Genomic DNA, 19,214 nt, shown 5'->3' on the forward strand with positions numbered 1-19,214 from the left:
CTAGATTTTCTAGATTCTAGAATTTCTATATTATATATATATATATATATATATATATATATATGTGTGTGTGTGTGTGTGTGTGTGTGTGTGTGTGTATTCTAGAACTTCAATCTGGGAAATCCCAGATTCTGGAAAATTGATCCTGCACTTCAGAGATGATGCTTGATTGATTAAGGACTACTTCAAGCTGTACATTGGTAGAACCAAACTTCTGCCATTCTTCAAACTGGCCAATGTTATTCACCTTGAGCAAGGTGACATATAATATGACTGTGAAAGATTGTAAAAGGGTTCCTACCTCATCTGAGCTGATTTGATCATAGTGGAACTTGGAAGGTTATGGGTCCCTTTTGTACTACATAGTCTTGAAGATGTGTTTGTGGTGGATCATGTGTGTGTGTGTGTGTGCGTGCACTTTCCTTCTTCAGGATCTTAAGACCATGGAGTTGGGGATTTGGGTGGAGCAGTTAAAATAAGGGATTAAATGAGGTGAATGCCCTCCAGACTGTCTAAATGCCAAGGCCTCCTCACCCCAAAGGCAGGACTTCTATAGAGCTCTCGAACTCTGTTCCCAAAGGGGCAATGAGGATATTTGTCTGAAGGCAGAATAATCACCCAGACCAATTCCTCCCATTGCATGCCTTTTTGGGCCCATTTCCTGTCTCTGCTTTTAATGTTGGTACATAATTACATGATGTCATAATTGAAGCCAGTGCTCCTTCCTTTTATGTGGCCCAAAAAATCCTGTCTTTATTTATGGGATTCAGAAGTTTAGCCCTTATGGGCTTGAGGTCTTGCAAACCAGATCCTTCACAGAAAGCCTTCTGTGTATTTTTCTTTTTTGCTTAAAGACAAGTTTATTGGTTCTTTTTAGCTCCAGGAAATTTCATCTCAGCTATTTCTCCAAATTTAGTCTTGGAAAATCTGTCTTGTCCTTTTCTTCTGGAATATCTATTAGCCCTAATTTAGATAGTCTGGTTTGTCCTCGAAGGCAATTAAATGGCTGAGCTACTTTTTACGGAGTCCTGTTAAATCCTGGGAATGAATGATGGATTGCATGGCCTCCCCATGTGGAGCTATTTCTCTCCTTTCCAATTCATCTTCTGCACAGATATTGCTTTGAGTTACTATCCACTTCCTTCATCCCCTGTTCAAGAAACCCCTGTTGGATTAAGAATGAAACACAAATTCTGTTCAACATTAAAAACCCTTAAAAAATCTGGTTTCAGCCTTTCTTTCCAGGCTGATTACACATTTCTTCCCTTCATAACAATCAAGCAAGCCTGGTTTGCTTGGTGGGCCTTGTAGACAATATTCCATGTCTGTCCTCACCCATGCTTGTATTTTCTATCTCTCTCTTTCTCCCTCTCTCCTGGTTTCTTTCTCCTTCTCCTCCTCCCTTTCTTCTTCTCTTCCTTTCTTCTCCTCCTCTCTCTTCTCCTTTTTTCTTATTCTCCTCTCTCTTCTCCCTTCCTTTCCATTGCCTTCTTAGAATCCCTAGTTCTCATAAAGACTCAGCTCCAATCCCATGTCCTTCAACAATCCTTGACTGATTCACTCACTTCATCCTTCCCTTTATCATATCAATATGCATTTATTTTGGATATGTTGCATTATCCACCCCCAAGAGAAAAGAGATTATTGCATTCATATTCCCATTGCCTAGAACAGAGCCTTACACATACTCATTGCTTGATAAGTTCTTGTTAATTGACTGACTGCCAAAACTAATTGGAGAACTTCAACATCAGAAAGCTGACTACACTGTGACAAATGTTGTTGTCCCCAGCATCTCATGAAGAGTTTGACCATATAAATGTGTGTATTAGGGAAGGTGTTGTCTCTGTAGAAGGGGTACCACACTAGTGCCTGAAGTCACAGTGCTCTCAAGTCTTGAGTAATCATATAAGCATAGTTTTGAAAGCTAATGGAGCACTGATATTAAATAATTTTTTAAAAATAATATTGTAAGAAAAGTGAATATATAATTGAATTTTAGAACTCTAAAATCAAAACAAAAATTCAAAGGTGAGGAGAAAAAAGTCAATTTCCTACAATTTACTCTAAGGACAATGACATATGTGTGCTATGTATTTCCTGCATATTATCAACACAAGTTGATAATGGCCTCTGTTCATAATGGCTTATGTTCATCAACTTCACTGTCCCCCAATTTCCTTCCTTTTTACCTACGATACATCAAACTCAAAATCACCCAGTATCTTCTGAACACAGAAAAAAAAATACATATACATCAAGACCTTTACTCTACAGCAGCTATAATTTCTGAAATTTGGGGTATTCTTTCTACTTCTTTGATATCACAGGAGACAATTTTGACATTTAAAGAGATACATTTATTTGGTTATTTTTTCCCAATAAAATAAGAATAAAAATGTAACCTCATTCCATCTCATGGGATCAAACCATAGTTTCAGAGTCTATGGTGACGGCGAGAAAGGGGCTCAATGGTTTCCCTTTCTTAACATGAGCAACACCACTGTAGACTAAGCCTCCACTTGAATGTCATTGGACAGTCACATCAAAAATGTTGGATTTTGTTTTCCTTTCCCCCCATATTCTGTGCAAGTCCAGCCAGAATACAAAGCCTACCCTGTCTCAGGATCCGAGATCAATGACATCCCAGACAATTAAGATGTTTCTATACCTTTCCTGTGATTGAGTCCAAGGACAATGACACATGGTTTATGGACCCAACATAGATATGCATTTTCTATATATTATGAATGCCAGTGGGAAATGGCTTGTGTCCACAAATTTCTCTCTTGCTCAATCAATGATTCCCCATTCCATGGCTTTCAACTATGGATGAACTAAAGTTTTACTGACATTTACCATAGATTATAAGGAGTGATAATTTTCCATAATATTTGGAAGGGACCACAATTCTCAACAAGAATCTAATGGATTACATGCTTAAATTATAGTTATCATAACTTTTCTTGAAAACTTTCTAAAATTCAAAAAGTCAATGACCTTTGAAGCAGCTGCTAGGAGCTGTTTAGGAAATAATTCTGTGTATGGAGCCTAAATTTGTCTCCTTGCATATTCTATCCAGCTCTCCAACTATTGCCTTATGGATCCAAGTTTAAAAAAGTCTAATTCTTCTTTTCTAAAGCAGCCTTTCAAATAGTTCGAGTCAGCCATCATTCCCATCTTTGAGCCTTTTCTTCTTTAGGTTCCTTCCACTGTTCCTCATAAGGCCCAGGCTTCAGACTTTTTATACTCAAGTGCCCTGTTCTAGATTTTCTTCTACTTATCAATGTCCTTCCTTACACATGCAATGCCCTAAGAAAAATCGGCATTTCCCAATTTAAATGAAGCATTCTCTTAGCTCCAAAATCTTTAAACAAAAACACAGCCCTTCAGCCTTTACCCTCCCAATGATTGCGTCTTTCCTTTAAGGTTTGTCTAGATGTAGATATAGCCAAACTATAATTCATTCATTTATTTATTCACTCATTCTTTTTTCAGGTCTGACAATTAGAATACCAGATAGTAAGGGATGCGTCTTCAAATCTTTCTCCTTATACCTCGTCTTTATTTGGAGAAACTATTTGGTGATTATTAAAGGTAGAAACTAAGCAGTAGGGGCCCACTATGGATCACACAGTACCATGACCAGCAATAACATTCATTGTCATAAAAACTCCAACTTTGGAACCCGGAAAGGGAAGTAAGACTGATGGGAATGAAAAAAAAATGGACTACAACATTTTGAAGGCTACAGTATGTTCCATGTAACATGAGGACATAGAAAAGGTTTTTGTTCTGAACCAAGTTCCCAACTGGTACTTTGCATCTTAGCACTGACTGACATACTTTTCCAATGAGATCCATCAAAAATACTCTGTTCAGTTCCATTTCTTTCCTTTCCTAATAGATCTCTCCTCCTCACAGCTCCTGGGAGCTGAAAAAATCTATTTGCTCCAATTCTAATTTATTTTGCTTTTCTTTTTTACAAGTGTGTCCTTATTGAAATTTGATATCTGTATTTCATTGCCTGTGAATTGTATCCATCCCAAAGTGTTAGGTTCTTGCTAAGTGAGATAGAAGAAGAAGCTCATTGGTTGAAGTGGTTCTTCCCAGAAGTCTCAAGACTTCTCCTATCTCTGGAGTGATGTCCTCTTTTATCCTCCCAGAGAATGAGCGTGGGATAATGCAAGGGCTTCTGGGAAGAAGTACTTCAACCAATGAGCTTGCTCCTCCCAAGCACGCAAGCTCTTCCTTAGGAATTCACAAGTCAAACTACTAGGAAAGGCCAGAACTAGAGAAATGTTAAGTACAGACTTAGCACTTAGTAAGAACCTAATATCTCATTATCTCATTAGCACTTAGTAAGAACCTAACACCAAAGTGCAAAAATACAATGACATGAAAGGACAATTGTTGATAATTCTTAACCCAGGACTGGATTTCATGTGATGTTTATCAAATTGGATGTTTTAAAGACACTTATTATCAAAACTCTGAATACAGATAACATGGAGTAGCTGGGCTTACAATCAGGATCAATTCCAATCCTACATAGAAACTCTGCATAGGATACTGGGCAAAACAGTTACTTCATCTCTGTGGACCTTAGTTTAATCATTTGGAAAATGGGACTAATAGCACTTACCTCACAGGGATGCAAAATAAAATCTGTAAAGAGCTTTTTAAACCTTAATGCGCTATGGAAGTATGAGCCACCTGCAGTTTCCTTGCATAAGATGGAGGGCAAGAAAAAGCAGGTCTATCCTGAGCCCCACTCAGGTAGGTTTATTACAGACCAGTGTGGGAAGGATTTCGTCAGACCAGTGTCTCCCTCACAGCAGAGGGCCATTGCACAAACCCCACGGACACAACGAAACTCTGATTTCCTCCATTTGAAAGCCACTGAAATTAGATCTACCACATTAAGGAAAGTTGACTAAGATATTAATTTTGTACAACCCAGAAACGTCTCACAGGTTGAGTTTTGTTACTCCCGCCCTCTCATTCCAGACTGGAATTCTGCTTCTTCAGCCAAACAGTGCTTTAAGCTGCATTAGCTGAAAGCCTGGAAGTTTGTACGACAAACACAAATTCACTTACTAAGCTTGAGAGATCAACTCAACTGGAAAGAGACAGGCAGTCAATAACCTGAGTCTAAGCTTGTCCCATATCTAAGATCCATGGGACCTCAGCTATCTGGCCCCATCCCAGCTTTTTTCTCTTTTTCACTTGTTTATACCTATTTCTTTTTTTTAATGTCCTCATCATCAGTAAAAAGAACATGAGATTTGAAGACAGAGGTTCTGAGTTGGAATCCAGTTCTGCTATTCACTGATTGTGTGATATCTAGCAAGTCATCACAACTCTAAATTGGTGAAAATGGCTTTTTGAGCCTCGGTTTCTCTGCTTGTAAATGATAGGATGGTACTAGATGACCCCAAAGGTCTGAATTCTATGTTCTCTATCTACAAATGTGGAAATATCCATAGAAGCATCCTTGAGTTCTAGATTTCTGATGTAAAGGCTTTTAAGAAGCTCTTGACAATGATAAGAGCCAATTTCTAAGGTTAATGAACAAGAATAGAGGTAGGTTAGTCTATGAATGTGGCTCATTGACAACTCATCCTCATTCCAGCAGATGGTAGATGAACCGTGTACAATATTGTAGTGGAGATGGAATCCTTTCCGATAGCCTTCTTTCATTTTCATTTCTTATCTACACATTTCTCAAGTTATTCCATGAGAGCTCCATGGCTGAAGATGAAGGCATGAAGGGAGAAGAGATAAGCAGAAGAATTAATACAAACCTCTTTTTTTTTTAACTTAAATATTGGCTTATCTCATCATGTGGCTTTGAATTGCTCATGTTTTGTCGATGTGAAACTTTTACTCAAAAATAAAAGTCACCCTTGGAGGAAGAAGATGACTGAGGAAATATTTTGGGGCAGGAGTGTCTCTCTGAGCTGGCATGGGGCTGTCCACTGGGCAGGAGGAAGTCTCCCCAGGATCCCATGGATCTGTTGTTCAAGCCATCTAGGTTTCCTGCCTGGGAAAAAGAAAAATGAAGAAATTATTAATTGTGTCTCAGAAGTAAAGTGTGGGAAGAAAGTTTGCACAGAAATTCAAAGATAATATCCTGGATCCTACAAGGTCTGGTATCCGTTGTTTTGAAGAGAGAAACCTCTTTAATACAATATAATATCTGTCTGGATTGGAAGGATTGAGATATTGAACATGGAAATTTTTTCCCCGAGAACTTGCCAGGCTAAGGGGGTAAAGGATACTAACTGTCATTTGGCTCCATTCCATCTGCATGGGCTCCATTTTCCTACAAGAGCTGCTGCAGTTGTTTGAGTGAAATTTCCCTTTTGCTCTGAATTGTTATGTAGCATAGACCCCATACAATGCCTTGCCCATCCGAGCGACAAAGGATTGGCAAGTAAATGAGTGGACTGACTGCTCCATTCCAGACATCCTGCCCGAGCCCAGAATCCTCCTGTGCATGATTTTACATTTATTTGTCCAGAGAAGGCACAAGGACCGGGGGAGAGGAACTTCCATAAGAATCAACAGAGTGACATGGCAGGTAGGACAAGTACTTTGGCTACATTAAGAGGGTCTGTGATAATTCCAATAATCCTCTACCCTGGGCAAATACCACATGCAATGCGGTCACCAGTTCTGGGCAACACAGGGTAAGAAAGATTTGATAAACTAGAGAGTATCAAGAGAAGGTACTCAGTGAAATGAATAGAACCAGAAGATCGCTGTACACTTCAATGCTGTATGAAGATGTATCCTGATGGAAGTGGAAATCTTCAACATAAAGAAGATCCAACTCACTTCCAGCTGATCAATGATGGACAGAAACAACTACACCCAGAGAAGGAACACTGGGAACTGAATGTAAATTGTTAGCACTACTGTCTGTCTACCCAGGTTACTTATACCTTCGGAAGCTAATAATTAATGTGCAACAAGAAAATGGGATTTACACACATATATTGTATCTAGGTTGTACTGTAACACATGTAAAATGTATGTATTACCTGTCATCTAGGAGAGGGAGTAGAGGGAGGGAGGGGATAATTTGGAAAAATGAATACAAGGGATAATGTTATAAAAAAATATTCATGCATATATACTGTCAAAAAATTATAAATAAATAAAATTTAAAAAAAAGAGAAGGTACTCAGAATGGTGAATAATCATCCAAGATGATAAGAGACCATAGACATGCTGAGCCTTCACCAACCTGGCTCCCTCCACTGAATACTTTCCAGATGATTGAGAAAACTTCCTAAAATATGGTACATAAAAGATAGTGTAACTACGGCTCTCTGGGTTGACAGTGGAACCCAAAAGATAGGAAGTCCCACTTCTGCCAGAATTTGGCTGCTTGATTCCAGGGAAGTCACTTAATCTCTAAATACGTTTAGGAAAACTCTTTAAGATGACAGTTGGCAGGCAATCACTGATCAGTCATCCTGGACTTCCCAAAACCGTGATCTCCTAAGTCTGGTTCCTCCCAAATGGGACCTATTCCTTTTGAATCTCACTCTGAGATCCCTCAGTTTCCAGATAATCCTGAGCAGTGATGGCTAGTGAGCAGACTCCCTGATCTAGATTGCTAGAACACATAGCATAACATTCTGTGAATTATATGAGAAGATACATTATTGTACTTGTGCTTATAATTAGTTACAAACATGACTGGAAAAGCCCGGTCCATTTGTATAAATGTGCTTAAGGATCACACCATATTGGAAAGAGCCAATGAGAATTATGCTTTCTGAGTAGCATCCGGGTTAATTGCCATGCCCAGATCCACCCAGAACTCACCAGGGTCTCCTGGCATCCATCTCCATTAATAAGATAGTCAGAAGTGAAATTGTGCAGCGGAAACGTGGCCTCAGGAGAGATGGATGAAGAAGGTTTTGAAGGAATGGGGTGACATCTGCAGGGATGCAAGAATCTTTGTCCAGGTTCCATCTCGGCTCCAGGCCCATGACTTTGGACAGTATCCATATTGTCTAACTTATCTCGCTTGACCCGGGCCAGGGGCTTGCTAGAACATCGTTGATCATTTCTTGAGGGGAGCGGTGGTCCGGGACTTTTCCTTGCCTGGTCCAGAAGTTTTGTTTGAGTCGAGTACTGAACCCTGGAGATGTGGTTTGGCCATAAGTTGCCACTTAGAATTTGCTGAATGGGTGAATCCCTGCTCTGAATCCTGTTCATAAATAAGCTCTGGTCAGTGTTAGACTGTAGGAGGGTTTCTGAGGGGCCATGGCCATGGAATTGCTCTGGTTGAATGTGAAGTTGGTTGGGGGATTGATGCTGAAACGGGGACTGGGGATTTCCATGCAAAGGATTCTCCAAAAGCTGTTGACTGTGTTTGGGCTGGCAAGGGTTTTCTAAGGATTGATGAGAAAAGGGAGGACTCCGAAGGCCTGAGCTATGGGATGGTGGCCACTGCTGCTGGAGCTGTCCGGGTGACTGGGAGAAATGAGCAGACAGAGCCTGCGATGTTACTGGCGGCTGTCTCCATGATGCACGACTGTTCTGGTGATGGCTCTCATTTGCCACAGGCTCCCAAGCAAGGTGACTTGGCTGCTTCTGGCTTACACCATGCTGGTCCATTGTATTTGGAAGGCACAGTATCTGGGCTACCTGGATGGGTTGTGGTCCATGGGCTTCATTTAGCCCAAGATAATGATGTGCCATTTGAGAATTGTTGACATCAGGTTCTTGGCTTGGGCTCGACAAGGAATGAGTTTTCAAGGAAGCCTGGGAATCCCCAACCTGCTCCTCCTCACTTTTGTTTAAGAGGAAACCGTGAGCATGGGACACAATTTCCCTGTTTGGTAACACATCATTAAGAGATGGACTAGAGCCTGGAATCTCTCCTCCCTTCACCTTCCACTCATCTAGCAGCAGGAGCTCTAGCTCCTCGGCGTTAAGCCCCAGGTTTTCCAGAGCACCCAATAGCTCATTATTGGAGCAGTTCTCATCATAGTCAAGAGACAGGGAATCCAGGGTAGTTAGAAGGGCAGCTCCTTGATTCAAATCAGCCAATTCTTTCTGCTCATCCTCTGAGGAAATCATCTTTGGAGATCCATCCAGAATGTCTCCCGTTAGCTTAGCCCCCGAGGGGTCTTCAATCTGACTGAAGATGTCCCTACTAAAGCCGAGTTCCGGAGTCACGACTGCGTGTGACACATAGAGGGCTGCATCCTGTTGCATCATGGCACCAACAAGTGAATTAGGAGCTGGGGGATCTAGCTGACTCCTTTCTCCTTTGGGAGACTTTTTGAATTTAGGAATTTTCCCTGCAGTTTGGAAAGGGACAGGAAAAGCAGGATCTGGGTGGGTGGCTTGGTACAGAAGGGCTTCCCCAGTAAGAAAGGTAAAAGGGTGGTGGAGGGACCTTTTCTGAAGGTGCTCTCCTCCTTCTTCATCCCTGCAGAGAAGGAAATACCAACATTTTCAAAAAACACAATAAAAATGCAGTTTCTCCTCATAGAATTTCTCATCGGTGTCAAGAGAATGGCTTTGTCCCTTGGCACCTGGCAGAGTTGGTCGGCTAATAGAGGATCCATCCTGGCCCAACCCCCCTTCATTTTTTAGCTGTTTGGGCACCTGAGAAGGAAATGCAGAGCTGCAAGAGAAGCTTGGTACTCACACAAGAGGCCGTTGGGTGGCGATGATGTAATCAGGCTTGCCATTTCTGTAGACAAGTCTGGCATTAGACTGGACCCATCGCCAACGATTTTCTTTGGTCAGGAGACGAAATACTGTCAGACCACTTTCTCCAGTTCTCATCACTAGGAAACACGTGAATGGGTTAGGATTAATAAGACTATCATCTTATGTCTTTAACAAATTAAAATTTACAGAGCATTTTCTAGACATTATCCAATTTGATTCTGATGACAAACTGTGAGAGAGGTACCATGAGCATCATTATTCTTTTCTCTTTCTTTCTCCCTCCCTCCCTTCCTTCCTTCCTTCCTTCCTTCCTTCCTTCCTTCCTTCCTTCCTTCCTTCCTTCCTTCTTACTTTCCTTCCTTCCTTCCTTCTTACTTTCCTTCCTTCCTTACTTTCCTTCCCTTTCCTTCCCTTTCCTTTTCTTTCCTTCCCTTTCCTTTTCTTTCCTTCCCTTTCTTTCTTTCTTTCCTTCTTTCCTTCTTTCCTTCTTTCCTTCTTTCCTTCTTTCCTTCTTTCCTTCTTTCCTTCTTTCCTTCTTTCCTTCTTTCCTTCTTTCTTTCTTTCTTTCTTTCTTTCTTTCTTTCTTTCTTTCTTTCTTTCTTTCTTTCTTTCTTTCTTTCTTTCTTTCTTTCTTTCTTTCTTTCTTTCTTTCTTTCTTTCTTTCTTTCTTTCTTTCTTTCTTTCTTTCTTTCTTTCTTTCTTTCTTTCTTTCTTTCTTTCCTTCCTTCCTTCCTTCCTTCCTTCCTTCCTTCCTTCCTTCCTTCCTTCCTTCTTTCCTTCTTTCTGGCAAATTATTGGCTCATGGTTGGACAACTAAGTGTCACGATCAGAATTTGATCCCAGGTTACACTGACTCCCAGTAGGGGCATCCCCCATTGCCCTGGAACCTTTAATAAATCATTTACTCCATTTTATTTAAAATGCTCACATCTAGAGCTGGAAGGCACCTTAGGGATCAGGTTGTCACCCCCATTTCTTTTCCATATGAGGAAACTGGAGCTCTTTGATAGGAGGCCTATCAGGAAGGTTGTAGTTCAGATCTGGGTGAATTTGAGAAGGAGAATTTCCAGAATTCTCAAAAAAAACAAGAATTCCTCTCATCTTGGGACAAGATGCCCTGGGGATCCCTTTTACCTCTGAGGCTCTCCATTTTGTGAATTAATATTCCAATACCCCAATGGACTTGTGATTGATTTAACCATTGATGGAAAACTATAAACTATAGGGCCCATCCTGTGTCCTCTCATAAACTATAGGGCCCATCCTGTGTCCCCTCATAAACTATAGGGCCCACCCTGTGTCCCCTCATAAACTATAGGGCCCACCCTGTGTCCCCTCATAAACTATAGGGCCCACCCTGTGTCCCCTCATAAACTATAGGGCCCATCCTGTGTCCCCTCATAAACTATAGGGCCCACCCTGTGTCCCCTCATAAACTATAGGGCCCACCCTGTGTCCCCTCATAAACTATAGGGCCCATCCTGTGTCCCCTCATAAACTATAGGGCCCATCCTGTGTCCCCTCATAAACTATAGGGCCCATCCTGTGTCCCCTCATAAACTATAGGGCCCACCCTGTGTCCCCTCATAAACTATAGGGCCCACCCTGTGTCCCCTCATAAACTATAGGGCCCATCCTGTGTCCCCTCATAAACTATAGGGCCCACCCTGTGTCCCCTCATAAACTATAGGGCCCATCCTGTGTCCCCTCATAAACTATAGGGCCCACCCTGTGTCCCCCTCATAAACTATAGGGCCCATCCTGTGTCCTCTCATAAACTATAGGGCCCACCCTGTGTCCCCTCATAAACTATAGGGCCCACCCTGTGTCCCCTCATAAACTATAGGGCCCATCCTGTGTCCTCTCATAAACTATAGGGCCCATCCTGTGTCCCCTCATAAACTATAGGGCCCATCCTGTGTCCCCTCATAAACTATAGGGCCCACCCTGTGTCCCCTCATAAACTATAGGGCCCACCCTGTGTCCCCTCATAAACTATAGGGCCCATCCTGTGTCCCCTCATAAACTATAGGGCCCACCCTGTGTCCCCTCATAAACTATAGGGCCCATCCTGTGTCCCCTCATAAACTATAGGGCCCACCCTGTGTCCCCTCATAAACTATAGGGCCCATCCTGTGTCCCCTCATCAAACTGCTCCCCAGGGGCACTGTAACTAATACCCCTCCAGAAAGGTAGTGGTTGGCTACCCCTGGGTTCTAGCGCCATGCTGGCCGGAGCCTCAATATGCCGGAGAACGTGAAGACCCACTCTTGGTGCCGTTGTCTGATACCACATGCTTGTTAGTGATCCAACGGCTAGAGAGTCTATAAGGAACTGTTCCCCTTTTGGAGGATGATAAATCAACACAGTCGTGTTACTGTTAGCAACAGGGGCAGTGCAGAACAGGGGCCGGGCAGGGCTCTCAACTCTTACTCCGGATGTGGTTCTCGGCGCAGTAGAGCATGTCGGCAGCGTGGATAAACTGATAGCCGGTTCCTCGCATACGCAGCTCCGCTTCTGTGTATCCTAGCACCAGCTTCCCTCTAGGAAGAAGAAGCACAGTGGCAGTCACAGAGCAAGCTGATATCACCCCCCATTTTTCTAATCCTCATTCACAATGAAACCATTTTCCTCTGTTCAAAAGATGGAGCTTATTCCCACTTTGTAGATGAGATAGAGAGAGGCAACATGACCCATCTCTTCATTAGGCCTTTCCCTTCTTGCTTAGCAAGATCAACCTGACCCTAAGCTCTTCCAAGTCACATATGTATACACACACACACACACACACACACACACACACACACACACAAAGCTTTTTATTTCCAAAACTCATGCGCAGATAGTTTTCAAAATTCACCTTTGCAAAACCTTGTTCCATTTTTTTTCTCCCTCCCTTCTCCTCACCCCCTCCCCATGTAGCAAGTAATCCAATATAGGTTAAACATGTGCCCTTCTTCTATACATATTTCCGCACTTAAGATCCCAGTCAGCCTTTAGGCACCCGGGATCACCTGCCGACCTCAACGGGGCAGCAGAGGAGGACGGATGCATCGGAGAAGGGCGGCCATTAGGGTCAGCTCCTACCAGCCCTGCCCTCGTGCTTACTTAGCATCACAGGCCACAGGTGTAAAGTCCAGTTTGTGCTTGGTCCGGAAGGTCAGGGTTTTTGTTCTGATCTCCAGAATGGATGCAGATTGCAGAGGAGTAGAGATGGCAAAGAGCGCCAGCTGAGGGGGCACTGGAGACCCATTCTTGGATCTGGGACTCTGCCCATGGAGAGGTTTCAATCTGCCTTGGAGGCTTAAAGCCTGTAGAAAAAGAATTATAGCTTAAATGTGTATATAATGTGTATGTATTTACGTATAGACAGATATTTTACACATAACATTGCATACTATAACATACTGGACTGTTTCATATAATTTACATATAATCTATTACATGACATAATCTAACATAACATGACATCACATGATCATATAATATCATGTAATAAATTAATATATTCAAATATATAGGATATGATTTGGGGCTTTGGATCTGCTCCTGCGAGGATCACATTTGCAGGAATTACCCCATAGTTACAGCTTCTTCTTATTCTAGTGACTGAGTTGAAGTCTTTGGTTCATGCTATTTTTTCCGTTCTGCTCATGGTCAAATGACACATAACTGTAGTGGGTGGGAGTGTCTCTGGGTAAGCATCTGAGCAACCCTCGATACCTTCGGCACCATCCTCCCTGCGGAATAAGGAGCAGGGCTGAGTCCTCCCCAGGGTTTCCCCATCTCCTTCCTAGGGGCTAGCTTAGAGCAGAAGTGTCAACCAATAGATCACAAACTCCAAGCGCAAGTTATTAAATGATGCATAGAGCCAATGAAAAGGCAATTTATTAAAAACGTTTAATAAAGTAAATAAGTAACTAAATTTAATAAAGTAAATAAGTTGTTATCATGTTTAATATATATCGTTTTACCTGCCGTCTAGGGGAGGGGAAAAATTGGAGCAGGCTTTGCAAGGTTAATGCTGAAAGTGTCCATGTGTATGTTTTGAAAATAAAAAGCTTTAATAAAAATGAATCCCAATATAGATAAACAGATAGAATGTGTGGTTCTCTACATCCATAGGTAGCCCATACGCCCTCCTCCTCTAATGGAGTTTGGTACACTGATTTAGGGATCTTTTCTCCAGGAGCTGCCTTCTCTTCACAATTCAATCCCCGACACTGTTCGAACAATTAATGCTTTTTTTAGTTTGACAACAATGTGTCTTCTCCTTGGCTGTTTGAGGACTTTATAGTGCATCAAACTCGGTGTAATTTCAATAGCTCAGAATATAGAAAATAATCACAACTGCTCAGAATCCTCAGTTAGGAATGTTCTGAACATCCAGGCAGAGCTTGATCCCTCTGGTCTGCCTGAAATGTGTTCATTTCTCAGTAACTCCTGAGCTCTTTAAGCTACAGTCGTGGAAGGCAGTTTATATCATCCTGGTGCATCTGGGCTCCAGTGGTTCTTTTCCACACATATTTACTTTATTTTAAATGCTCCTTTCCATCATGAACTCAACAATCATTATTGAATTTCCCAATATACTAAGACAATTATACAAATAACATCGTTTTGTTATTTTTAATATAAATTTATATGTCTATATTAGAATAATAGCTTTTTTATTTTTCAAAATACATGCAAACATAGTTTGTAACTTTCACTCTTGTAAAATCTTGTCTCAAGTTGTTTTTTCCCCTCCTTACCAACTTTCTCCTTTCCCTAGATATCAAGCAATCTATATGTTAATGTTAAATATGTGTAATTCTTCTAAATATATTTATACATTTGTCATGCTGCATAAGAAAAATCAGATCAGAAAGGGGGGGGATGAAAAAAGGGGAAAAAAAAGCACACAATAACAACAACAAAGGTGAAAAAACGAGGCTTAGATCCATATTCAGTCCCCATAGTCCTCTTTTTGGATGCAGATGGCTCTCTCCATCCTAAGTCCATTGAAATTGGCCTGAATCACCTTAAGATAAATTTAAACTTAAAAAGGTAGTAATAAAGGACCTTGCTGAACACAATTTTAAGTCACCTAAACTTTCTCAGTGTATAGATAGGGATAATGAGGATATAATGTATAATGGGGATAATAATAGCTTCTTCCTCTTAGAGTTGTTGCTAGGATCAAATGAATTAGCATACATAAAGGGTTTTGGCTTTCTTAAATAAATATGATCCGGGCTTCTAAGGTCCCGTCTGGTCCTATGACACTAAGTCCCTGTTCTGTCTGGCCTCCATTCCTCCTGTGTAAAAGGAGGAGATAAAACAAAATGATCTCTAAGGCTTCTTCTAGCTCTAGATTCTTTGGTCCATCACAAGGTTATGAAAGAGCAGATCATTTCATACAATTCATGGACCAAAAGAAAATGTCATCTTGGAGAAAGAGGAAGTGCAGCTACTGAGCCAAGCTAGCAAGAGTGGGTGTGAACACCCTTGCTCTGCACCCTTTAGTTCCATTTGCATCACACTGAAGGATTAGACTCATTCTCCACTGAGCTGTCTAGATCATGAGCCAATGGAGCCATGACTTACCTGAAACCCTGAGGAGTTATCGAGCAGGCACCGGAAGCGGCAGACAAAGCTCCGTTCCAGGAGGGCTGAGTTCTCCGGAGGGAGCTCCTCTGTTTTGTCACTGCTATCAGATGGGCTGGGCGTTGTTTCACCTGAACAGCACAGGAAGAGGAATGATCAGAGAGTCTCCATGGCCATCTAACATAAGTCTCACAATCTGGCCCTGTGATTAATCAAGGCTTCTCCTCCACTCCCACCTATGTTTGAGTTAGGAATGGCCCACAGATAGTAGGTGAGAGAATCTCTGTGAAAAAGAAATGGAGGGTGAGTTCACACCTGTTGCTTTCTGGTACATACAACATGAGGCAGAGGATGAATCCTACAATCAGATTGCTGCATATGGAGGTCCCTGTTCCAGGGGCAGCTTGTGACCACATCATCGCCCTTTCTGGAATGTACTGCCCCACCTACCCATCAAGAACGACATGTGTCCTTGGAAGAATGAAAATAGCAAATCCCTAAAAGAGGAAGGGGCCACTACCTGGCTTACTGCAATAGGCTGTACAAGCTGTATAGAACCTGAGAAACTCCCGTAAGTGAAAAAATTAAAGCCCAAAAAGGTCAGTGAGCTGGTCAGGTGAGACATAAATAAGAATAAGAGACAGCAGTGGGTTAGTGGATTACCCAAGACCATAATGAACAGGAAGGAGCTCTCCAATATAGTGGCAGGATCTTCTATGGAGGTTCGTGCAACAACATGAAAAAGAACTACATTGATTTAAAAAAAAAAAAAAAAAAAAAAAAAACAAACCTCCTTCCCAGAGTGCCCCAGGGAATCTGGGGTGCGATAATGTCAAACATTTTTATCAATGACTCAGATAAAGGTAGATGCTAACAACACAAAGATAAGAGGGAAGGGCAGCTAACTCCCTGTGTGACTGAGTCAGGATTCAAAAAAATCATGACAAGCCAGAGGATTATAGACTGAATCTATTAAAAATGGATTTTAATAGGAATTAATATAAAATTGTATGGTTGGGTTCCAGAGACTGACTCAATAAGCTCGAAACTGGAGAGACAGTGCTATAAAGCAGTCTGTCCAAGAGATCTGGAACTTTGAGAAAAACTGAAGAAATAGAGAAAGGACTTATATATACAAATATATTACTAGCAGCTCTTTTGAAGAATAACCAAAAATGGGAATGAAGGATATGCTTACCTATTGGGGAATAACCAAGCCAATTATGGTATTGTGCCACAGAAATTATGAAAGGGACAGTCTCAGAGAAAATTGGGAAGACCTTCATGAACTGATACAAATCCAAAAATGCAAAATGCATAATGGTAACAACTTAATATTTAAAAAAAAAAAAAAACAACTTTGAAAGACATAGACTTTGATCAATACAATGCTCCCAAAGGGATAAAATAAAGCTCTCCAAACCTGACAAAAAGATGAAGAAATGCAGGGAGTTGTCTGTATTTTGGAGCATGGGAAATGTGAAAATGTATTTTCTATCCTAGATATGTTTATGATATTTGCTGTTTAGTTGGGAGATGAGGAAAGACAGATTATAAATGAATCTTGTCCCTTTCCTCCAAGATGGCACTGAAGACAAAGAAGAAAGCCATTGCCCTCCCCCCCCCCAAGAACGAAGTCAAATCCAAGTCTTTGAAGGAAAAGGTGATGGTGAAGGGTGTCCAAAGCCACAAGAAGAAGATCTAAACATATTCCACTTTCTGGCGACCCATGACATTAAGACTTCAAAAGCAGCCAAATACCCTAGGAAAAATGCTTCTCAGAGAAACAAGCTTGATCACTGTACCATCCTTAAGTTTCTCTTGACTACTGAGTTTGCAGCGAAGAAGACTGAGAACAACGACACCCTTGTCTTCATTGTGAATGTCAAGGCCAATAAGCATCAGATCAAGCAGACAGTGAAGAAGTTGGACGGCATGGACATGGCCAAGGTCAACACACTGATCCATCCTCATGGAGAGAAGAAGACTTATGTCCACCTTGTTCCAGATTACGACGCTCTAGATGCTGCCAACAAAATCAGAATCATCTAAGCTGTGTCCAGCTCTCCCACTTCACTTACAATAAAAAGTTCTCCAGTAAAAAACAATGACTTCTGTATTGTTTTTTGAGGCTGGGGTTAAGTGACTTGCTCAGGGTCACACAGCTAGGAAGTGTTAAGTGTCTGAGACCAGATTTGAACTCGGGTCCTCCTGAATTCAAGGCTGGTGCTCTATCCACTGTGCCACCTAACTGCCCCGACTTCTGTATTTTTAAAAGAAAAGATCTGGACTTTGGTGGACTGCAGACTCAATCTATCAGTCACTAGTATAACCTGAAAACCAAATCAAGAACTAGAAAAAAATCCCAAACTTCATATGTTCTTGGGCTGCATTAGGACAGGAGAGATGTAGATTGTAGGAATAAGGAGATGAAAGCCCTATGGTGCTCTCCCCCTAATCTAGAAAATTGTATTCCGTTTTGGGCATTGTGATTTAAGGAAGACATTGACAATTGGAGAGATCCAAAGTATCTCCTTCACCCAAAGGAGCATGATAAAGTCTTTGACGTGAGCACCAGATGAAGGAACTGGGGATGTTTAGCCTAGAGGAACTGGGGATGTTTAGCCTAGAGGAAAAGAGAAGACTCAGGGGGGACATGCTAGCTGGCATGAAGGGCTTAGGCTTTTACAAGGAGCTAGAGAGCAGAACCAGGAGCAAAGGGAGAGGAAGGGAGGAGAGAAGGCACATTTCCAATGATCTCACCCATCCAGAAGTGGTTTGCACTTGGGGCTGGAATAGCTCCCCTCCTTGTAAGTCTTCAAGAAAAGGTCAGATGGCCTCTCATTGCTAAGATTTGAAAATGTAATCTCCTTGAGGGAAGGTACGATCTTTTTATTTGTTTGTATCTGTATCCCAAGAACTTAGTGCTATACCTAGCACATAACATTAATAAATGATTATTGATTTACAATTTGGGGGAAATGCTTGTTCAGGTAGGAATTGGACGTGATGGTCACTTTTAATTCCAGACCTAGGACCGGATCATTTGCCAGGATCTGGAGGGCAGACACATACTAAACTGATCCTGGAGGGATTTAAGCAAGCCCCACACATACACCAAACACCCCCATAGACACATACAAACAGAGCACATATAAATATTTACACATGAAAGACCGAATCCACTGGACCACTCTCAAGCAAGTGAGTAATTGGAACCAGACTGGGCATGTGAGCTCAGGCTGTGCTTATATAATACCAAAATAACAGTCAGACCAATTAAAAACAGAAAATCTGGGGCATTGACTCTCTGGACCTAGAGATACCCAATAGCTCTAGGCCTTTTTGCTTTTTCTTTTTCAACTTTGAACTCCTTTTAGAATGGGACAGATATGTTCTAAGAGGAAACAGGTGGCAGGGCAGGACTTGTCCAGGAGGCTCCAGGTCCTGGCTCAGAGGTTTCTACCAGACTTTATATCCCCATTCCTATAATAGACCATAGTGTTTCCGGTGTGTTTTCTCTTTGGGAGAATACCAAAGGTCAGAGCACTTGGGGCTGCTTTGAATCTGGCACTCCATTATTCTTTGGACAAAGACAAAGACTGGGTAGGGGTTCAAATTGTGAAGCTGTGGGTTTTATGCCCCCATACACACACACACACACACACACACACACACTCCTTGACACCTCCCCACTAAGCCCCATCCTCCTTCCCCAAGGTCAGCTCCATGACTCAGAATTGATAAGAAAGGAGTTACATTAAATGGCCTCTAGGGTCCTTTCCAGTTTGAATATTGTCTAAGTCACAGTCATCCATGTCTCTAAGGCAAGTGAATAGAAAATACTGAGTGTATTTTTATCAGCAAACATAGCACGAGGTAAGCTCTTCTAGGTTTCCAGTTTCTTCTTTCCCAAA

At 41.7% G+C, this 19,214-nt stretch overlaps 1 protein-coding gene and 1 pseudogene across 1 annotated transcript in view; one reads left to right on the top strand and one right to left on the bottom strand.

The window, feature by feature from the left end:
* Nucleotides 1-2,337: 2,337 nt before the first annotated feature.
* Nucleotides 2,338-19,214, bottom strand: part of LOC141540411 (aryl hydrocarbon receptor-like) — a 59,650-nt gene continuing 42,773 nt past the window's right edge. Inside the window, exons 6-11 of the mRNA XM_074264424.1 lie at nt 15,298-15,428; nt 12,817-13,019; nt 12,142-12,251; nt 9,683-9,824; nt 7,843-9,460; nt 2,338-6,046 (exon numbers count right to left, since the gene is read on the bottom strand). Of these exons, the coding sequence (XP_074120525.1) occupies nt 5,891-6,046; nt 7,843-9,460; nt 9,683-9,824; nt 12,142-12,251; nt 12,817-13,019; nt 15,298-15,428 (2,360 nt within the window). The 3' untranslated portion in view covers nt 2,338-5,890. The remainder of the gene's footprint in view (nt 6,047-7,842; nt 9,461-9,682; nt 9,825-12,141; nt 12,252-12,816; nt 13,020-15,297; nt 15,429-19,214) is intronic.
* Nucleotides 16,880-17,349, top strand: LOC141541476 (large ribosomal subunit protein uL23 pseudogene; annotated as a pseudogene).

Source organism: Sminthopsis crassicaudata, chromosome 4, assembly GCF_048593235.1.
Source record: "Sminthopsis crassicaudata isolate SCR6 chromosome 4, ASM4859323v1, whole genome shotgun sequence".
Taxonomy (NCBI): Eukaryota; Metazoa; Chordata; class Mammalia; order Dasyuromorphia; family Dasyuridae; genus Sminthopsis; species Sminthopsis crassicaudata.